The following is a 7,925-nucleotide window of genomic DNA, read 5'->3' on the forward strand; positions in this document are numbered from 1 at the left end:
ACCACAGGAACCAGTTGAGTCCTCTGCACAATGTGACTTTGCTGCAGCCTGGAATTGAACTGCTGGTTTCGTCTGGTCAGAGGAGAACTGGCCCCCCGACTGAGCCTGGTTTATCCCAAGGTTTTTTCTCCATTCTGTCACCGATGGAGTTTTGGTTCCTTGCCGCTGTCGCCTATGGCTTGCTTAGTTGGGGGAACTAAATTTTCAGCGATATCGTCGACTTGATTGCACAGATACTATTTAAACTGAACTGATCTGGATGATGACATCACTGAATTCAATGTTGAAATGTCTTTTACTGAAAATTGAGTGTTTACTATTGTCATTTTGCATTATTGACACTATTTTCCAAATTAATGCTGTAGAGTTGCTTTGACACAATCTGTATTGTTAAAAGTGCTATATAGATAAAGGTGACTTTACTAATTTCTAAATTTAATATGAATCCTTAAAGCTACAAAAGTTATTGACTTCCTCTTTTTTTCTTTTGTTCTGTGATTAACAGACATCACAGCAGCTGGCTTATTAGGTTATTTGGCTGCTATTACTTTAAGATCTGCCGCTGCTGAATGTGACGCAGATCTGACACGCATGCTCGTCGTTTCATTCGTGCTTTAATATGAAATTATACAGGCTACAGCACGCGCCGCCGTATTTGTGCATGTAATTGAGAAGCACAGCCTATGAGCAATTATCCCTCAAATTTTTTTTTCTTGCAGAGCAAAACTTCTCTCTATTGGGCAGACATTTCGGCTACCAGAGCAAAAACATTTATACCAGACTTGTACAGCGCACACTAGGGCTGGACAAAAAAATCGAAAAGCTTGTCAGTGAACTACGGCTCTATGTAGTAAATGCCGCTCCATCTGAAAGCACATGCTGGAGATTTACTACTAATCACCAGAAGCGGCTTTACTGACGAGATTTTTTGCACAGCCCTAGCACACACACACACACACAAAAAAAAGGAGCGTAATTTTTAACTTTAATGTGCTATTTATATTTGATTTGACCCTTGATGTTACTAAATGATGCCCATTTTAGGTTACCAAAGAGAAAACATTGACAGTGCTGTTAACAAGAAATTCCATTAAAAATCATTAAAAAAAACCTCAAGCAGAACAGTTCAGTTCTTTATTATAATATAATATATGAAAAAAAATGAAGCAGATATAGGTCATGAATGTGCTTTTTGAGGTTAATTATTTATTGGGTTTATAATATAATATATATAAAAACAAACTGTGGCATTTAAACTGACAGAATAGAACAGAGTAGAAAATGAACTGAAGCATTTAAACTGAGATCTGTAAGCTAAATATTTTCAAAAACGTTAAAGTGAATTCTTGTATTTAAACATATATGTAGAGATCGCAAACTACTACACCTGTGTGTAACTGTAAACGTCTGAGTTCTGTTACCGTTCTGTGCCCATCATCCGCTATTTCCAGCACGTAATTAGGCCACTCTTCTTTAATCATGATGATGTTTTATTTCACATGTCGTGTTGAGATATTTCATCCACAACCCTTAAAGTATTCGATTTCTAAAACGACTTGGCGCACATCATTCTCTTTCTATGACACCTGTAAACCACATTCACCGGTTCTAACTATAGAGACACCAACTCTATAGCGGTTTGCCCAAACATCGCAATTATTTCACATTTACTAGAATTCAATCAAAATGCTTTCCCAACTCGTTTTTGAGTGTGCACAGCGTATTGTTTTTTCTGCGTGGTTGCGATGCAAGAAGCGTGCAGCTTGGAGGGAACATTGGCTACGAGCGCAGTATAATGGCTGACAGGAGAGGAAAATTACTGACATATGGCCTGACACCATCTCAAATGACTGTTCTACTGAAGCTGTAGCTAGTCATTACCTGTACCCTTTCCGCGCTCGCTTGACTTGCACCCGGCGCTGAGGCGAAGTGGTGGTCTGAAAAGTCTCTTGTTTGATGTGGTCGTAAAGACGTTCTGCGTCTAAATAAACGCAATTCTTGTCAAAGAAAAAATGAGACAGACGCAGCAGTTGTGAGTGGGGTGGCCAATCCTAGCTCCGCCCCGCGTTAAATATTTTTAACAACGTTAAACTCGAAAAATTAATTGCCTGCTAATTTTGACAGCACTATTAAAAATACAAGAAAGAATTCAAGACATGGCTAAACAATAAGAATGGCCTACAGACAGCCATATTTAATGATGATGTATCGCTTTTATGACTTGCAAACTTAAACTGAAAGTTGTTGTGAATTTGCAGGATTTAAATGTGTCATAAAGGTAAGGTTATATAACTGGCTATAAATGGTCAGAACTGTAAGAGCATTATGAAATCAATAAGTAGAATTCAAGCACTTTTAAGCAGTGGCAGCTAGGGGAAGCTAATAATTATCAATTTACTTTATTTTAAGATGCAATTCTCGCCATTAACAAACCACTAACTTTAGCCTCAAACTCCTAATTTGCTGCTTATTAATAGTTAGTAAGACAGTTGTTAAGTTTAGGTATTGGGTAGGATTATGGATGATGTATATGGTCGGAATATGTGCTTTATAAGTACTAATAAACAGCCAATATGTTAATAATAGGCATGCTAATAAGCAACTAGTTAATAGTCAGAATTGGTCCCTATTCTAAAGTCACAGAGTCTTTTATAAACTGAGAATAAACCCATAAAAGCATGTTTCAACAACGGAAATAATAATAAATACCTGTAAGGCTCATGTATGAGAGAGTAGGGGTGCTCCGATTGATCGGCTACCGATCACTATCGGACGATAATCACGCTGGGATGATAAAAAAAAAACGATCTCAAGCTGATGACGCTACCGTGAGAGGTTTGGCATAAGTTTGCAAGGTTTTTGAAATTAGATGTTTATTAGACATTCAAAGATTTGTTTAAACTATATAAATGCGTATCTGCTGAATGCTGACGGCAAACAAGAAAGTATTATAATGTTTGCCTTTCTATTACTAATAATATAAAAGCAATTAATAGGCATGCTAATAAGCAACTAGTTAATAGTCAGAATTGGTCCCTATTCTAAAGTCACAGAGTCTTTTATAAACTGAGAATAAACCCATAAAAGCATGTTTCAACAACGGAAATAATAATAAATACCTGTAAGGCTCATGTATGAGAGAGTAGGGGTGCTCCGATTGATCGGCTACCGATCACTATCGGACGATAATCACGCTGGGATGATAAAAAAAAAACGATCTCAAGCTGATGACGCTACCGTGAGAGGTTTGGCATAAGTTTGCAAGGTTTTTGAAATTAGATGTTTATTAGACATTCAAAGATTTGTTTAAATTATATAAATGCGTATCTGCTGAATGCTGACGGCAAACAAGAAAGTATTATAATGTTTGCCTTTCTATTACTAATAATATAAAAGCAATCATTATAAGACTTTTTGTTTACATTTTAATTCCTCTGTTTAAACGTTCTATCTGATTATTAGACAGACTTCTATCCGTATTTAGACAGAACTGTTAACGACAACAGCGAATCAGGTAAATAAAAGTCAGACGCCGTCAAAATAAAAGTCCCGCCTCGGAAAATCAGAAAATCTTATCGGCCGATGCCGATATTTAAAAAAAAAGCCAAATATATATGGCGATATATCGGTCAACCACTCATTTTTTCCGCGCTCATGTTAACGGATGAATAAAGCGTGCACACTGCAAATGGTTGCGGTCCGGCAGTGTGTTCAGGAGCGTTGTGTTTGCAGCAGTGCAGAGATCGTATCCACACTGAGTCTATTGCTGCGCTGCAAGCGCTGAATTAAAGTAAGAGTGCATTGTTTGCAGTAAATATGTACATGGATTGACACAAAAATGTAGTAATTACACCATAAATGCATATTATTAAAGTCTACTGTGTTTCACAGTCAACACATATGGCTTTTTGGCTAGGTTTAAAGGGAAAGAGCACTTTTAGATAAACAAGGCAATAATAGATGGCACTCGTGGAGGTAGGAAAACAAAGTTCTTTATGAACCATAGGATTGCTTGTAATAAAGATTTAAATGCAAAAGAAAAGGCAGTAGAGCTGACTATTTCTGACAATGGTAAGTTTGTGATAACGAAAGAAAAGTAGTTTAAATGTTTTGCCAATTGCTTGAGCAACTTAATATATAAATCTATAAGTAAATGCAAAAGTAAAAAGCATTGAATAATGTGTTGCTTATATTTATTGAGTTTAAACACATCTGTGAAAGATTGTATTACTGTACTGTGTAAAAAAAAGAATCTCAATGTTGAAAAAGCATTTTCAGTGACAATGTTTGGATTTGAAATTAAAATAATGGATAAATGTTGTGTTTGTGGTAAACAGCCACGGATCAGTAGCGGACTCCTGTGTGAAAGCTGCTTGCCCTCTCACAAGAGTCACCTAAGAGGGGAATTCCCCCCATTTTCAAGAATGAAATTCAGGCCCTGAATAAATGTCTAAAAATCCTGATTGGATTATCACTATAAATAGTTATAAATGATAAAAAAAGAAGGCTTTAAAAAGATCGGTATTGGTGATCGGTATCGGCAGATACTGCTTTCTGTGATCGGCAATCGGCGATCGGCCTCAAAAACCCAGATCGGAGCACCCCTATGAGAGAGTATTCTAACCTACCTCATCATGTAAATTAACAAACGAGAACTGGACGAGATCCCGGAGTTGAGCGCGTTCACACAGAACCACCACCAGCTGTCGGAGACAGTCCAGCTGCCTGCAACCACAGACAACACCGAGAGCTCACGTATTTCACTTTAAACTGTGGAGAAGGAAATTATGTCAGTGCACTGTACCTGCTAGAATCAGGGTTCTGCGTCAGGGCCTCGTATGCCTGACTGTTGTGTCCAAGATCCAGATGATGCTTGAATATACGAGTCCACAGAGCAGCCTACAATACAGGCGTCAGATTCTTATTAAAGGGGTCATATGATGCAATTTCACGTTTTCCTTTGTTTCTGGAGTGTCACAAACTGTTTGTGCATATATAAGATCCCTAAAGTTGCAAAGACTAAATTTGACAATTCTCAAATCCAAAGAGATATTCTTAACACTTAGATGTTATAAATAATCCACATTTCTGCCAAATTGCAATAGGTAAGTTACTGTTATTATAGTATGTTTATAGTATATAAAGGTGATTATCTGAGGATCAAAAAGCCTTCTAAGTAGTTGTATGGCATAAGATTTTATCCTGTTTCCCTTGTCCGTGTTGTTTCTGGGCTGTTTCATTTTAAGCTAGTTTAATGGACTTTATTTCTTCTCCTTTAAAACCTTTCTTTCTTCTTTAAAACTTATTTTCAATTAAAAAAATGTGTTAGAAAGAATATGCATCCAATTTGTTAATTTTTTTACCCACATTCACATTCTGAGGGGAAAAGGTAGCTATGTATTCAGACTAGGGATGTTCATTTTGGTTATTTTTCCTAACCGACAACCGACGCTTGTTAACCGATTATTAACCGTTAAGATTATTTTAAATTAGAATTTAATTAAGTTAGAAAGGATAAGTGTCTGTGACCCGTTAAAAAATAGTAACATTTGTTTCCCTGGGATTCATTTTACATGCGCAAAAAGCAGCAAACAACAGAACATGAGGATTCACATGGTCATCATAACACATCACGCACCTGCAGCGCTTCTGCGAGCGGAGAAAAACATAATAAAGCTAGGCTCTAGGCCTATATATATAACGATAAATAGGCCTATACGAGAAACATATTTTTACTTAAATAATAAATTAAGAAAACAAAAGAAAAACTGTGCAACAAGTAGCCTAGTATGCAGAGTTTCAGTTCATTTTTGTGCTGCGCGAAAGGAAACCAGATATTGGAACATGAGTGAAGTAGGCTACATAATAAATAATATTTTGGCATTCAAATACATTGCGAAAAACGGAAACATTTGATTTTGTGTGGAATGAGAGACCCAACGTTGGTTTCAGTTTCGTTTTAGCCTAAATTAATGTGTTTTGGCTTGTCGTATATAGCTATAGCTTCTTATATGTTTAATTCTTGTTCTTTTCTAAATACTGTTAATTGAAAGGATTTGTTGTGGAGTGAGGGGAACTAAAACAGACTAGCTGTAAACATTTCAAGTTGGCATTAGGCCTATTTCTGAATGAAATAATAAAATGCGACATTTTTTTCCCCCTCAAAAAAACAAACTAATTTTTTTTATATGCCTAGCATATTTTAACCATGCAGCAAACCTTTTAAAATATTTTGATAAATTAACTGATTGTATTAATCGGTCAAAATTCTTCACGGTCAGTTAACGGTTAACCGGTTAAAATGAACACCCCTAATTCAGACCAAAAAAAAAAAAACACCTTGACAGGAGTACACAATTTAATTACGGTAATGGATTAATCGTTCTCAAAACAAACAAACAAACAATGTTGTTACCTGGCTTCTCTCATCATTGGCAGCTTCAGATATGGCCAACGTTGCCAAATTAATCACAAGCTCTGGCAAACCAATATCCTCCAATAACCGCAAAACCTGAACAAATAAACAATTAGAAGCATTACATCTCCATTTAGATACTGAATCACTGTTTTAACATGGTCTGTGCATCTAGCAGACACATACCTTGTTGTAATAAAGTAATCGTTGGGCCGTTGCGGTGGCTGCCTCTTCATCTGAACCTGTGAGTTTCATTAAAAACTCTTCTTTATCCACCTCAGCGGCTGCTTCCTGGAAACACTGCAATGCCTAAAAACCACAAAACACACATGACCAACAAAATAGGCATGATTTCACAACACTTTTCTGCTTTTGGAACAATTTTGTGAACAATCCTTTTGTTCTGCAATGCACATATACGAATAGAAAAAAACACTTACTACGGTAGCCCTGCCTTAAGTTTAAAGAGCCAAATGGCCTTTTTGTTTGCATAATAGCACAATAGCTGAACCAGCCAAACAAATTTTTTTTTTGTGCACGTTTTCAGTTTCAGAAGAGCAGTTCAACGCTGATGCCTGCATTCAGAATGTTATTGAACTTAATTTAAAAATTTAAATTATTTAAATTAATTAAAATGCAAAAATTAAAAATACATAGTGATACAATGTTGTATTGCAAAAAAAATTACTACATCCTCATGAAAGTTACAAAATAAAAATGTTTTAATTTATTCCTCTAATTCTCACCCATCTCTTCTTCTGCTTGACGCAGAGAAAGCCTTTGATCGGGTGGAATGGGATTACCTTTTCTATGTGCTACAGAAATTCGGTTTTGGCAATACGTTCATATCCTGTATAAGACTTTTGTATTCCTCCCCAGTATGCTCCGTTCGGGCCAATGGAGTATCCTCCTCTATTTTCCCGTTAAAACGTGGCACTAGACAAGGTTGCCCACTTTCACCTTTGCTTTTTGCACTGGTAATTGAACCACTGGCAATTGCCATTCATAGTGAGCAGGCTATACAGGGAATTAGGAGAGCTGATGCGGTTCATAAAATCTCATTATACGCCGATGATGTGTTGCTCTATATCTCCGATCCGGTTGTTTCTTTGCCCGAAGCTCTGAGAATTATAAACACTTTTAGCCTCTTCTCCGGCTATAAATTGAATATAAATAAAAGTGAGTTATATCCAATAAATTTTCCAATTTCTGATTTACCAATGAGTACTTCAATGTTTAAAGTTGCTTCCCATAGTTTTAAATATTTAGGAGTAACAATTACACGTAAGTGTTTAGATCTATTCAAGGCAAATTTTACCACGCTCCTCCAACGAGTCCAGAAGGATTTTACTCGCTGGTTGGCTCTTCCCCTTTCATTGGCTGGACATGTGAATTCAGTGAAGATGAACGTTTTACCTAGATTTCTATATTTATTTCAATGTGTCCCAATCTTTATTTAAGACTCTAAATCAACACATCTCATCTTTTATTTGGAATAAAGGACCAGCCA

General features: G+C 36.4%; 1 protein-coding gene across 1 annotated transcript in view; it reads right to left on the bottom strand.

The window, feature by feature from the left end:
- The window catches only part of nup160 (nucleoporin 160), an 89,455-nt gene that overhangs the window by 35,398 nt on the left and 46,132 nt on the right, over nucleotides 1–7,925 (bottom strand). The window contains exons 22-25 of the mRNA XM_016244124.1: nucleotides 6,602–6,724; nucleotides 6,416–6,511; nucleotides 4,805–4,899; nucleotides 4,629–4,725 (exon numbers count right to left, since the gene is read on the bottom strand). Of these exons, the coding sequence (XP_016099610.1) occupies nucleotides 4,629–4,725; nucleotides 4,805–4,899; nucleotides 6,416–6,511; nucleotides 6,602–6,724 (411 nt within the window). The remainder of the gene's footprint in view (nucleotides 1–4,628; nucleotides 4,726–4,804; nucleotides 4,900–6,415; nucleotides 6,512–6,601; nucleotides 6,725–7,925) is intronic.

The sequence above is a fragment of the Sinocyclocheilus grahami genome, unplaced genomic scaffold (assembly GCF_001515645.1).
Source record: "Sinocyclocheilus grahami isolate Dianchi unplaced genomic scaffold, SAMN03320097.WGS_v1.1 scaffold709.1, whole genome shotgun sequence".
NCBI classification, from domain to species: domain Eukaryota; kingdom Metazoa; phylum Chordata; class Actinopteri; order Cypriniformes; family Cyprinidae; genus Sinocyclocheilus; species Sinocyclocheilus grahami.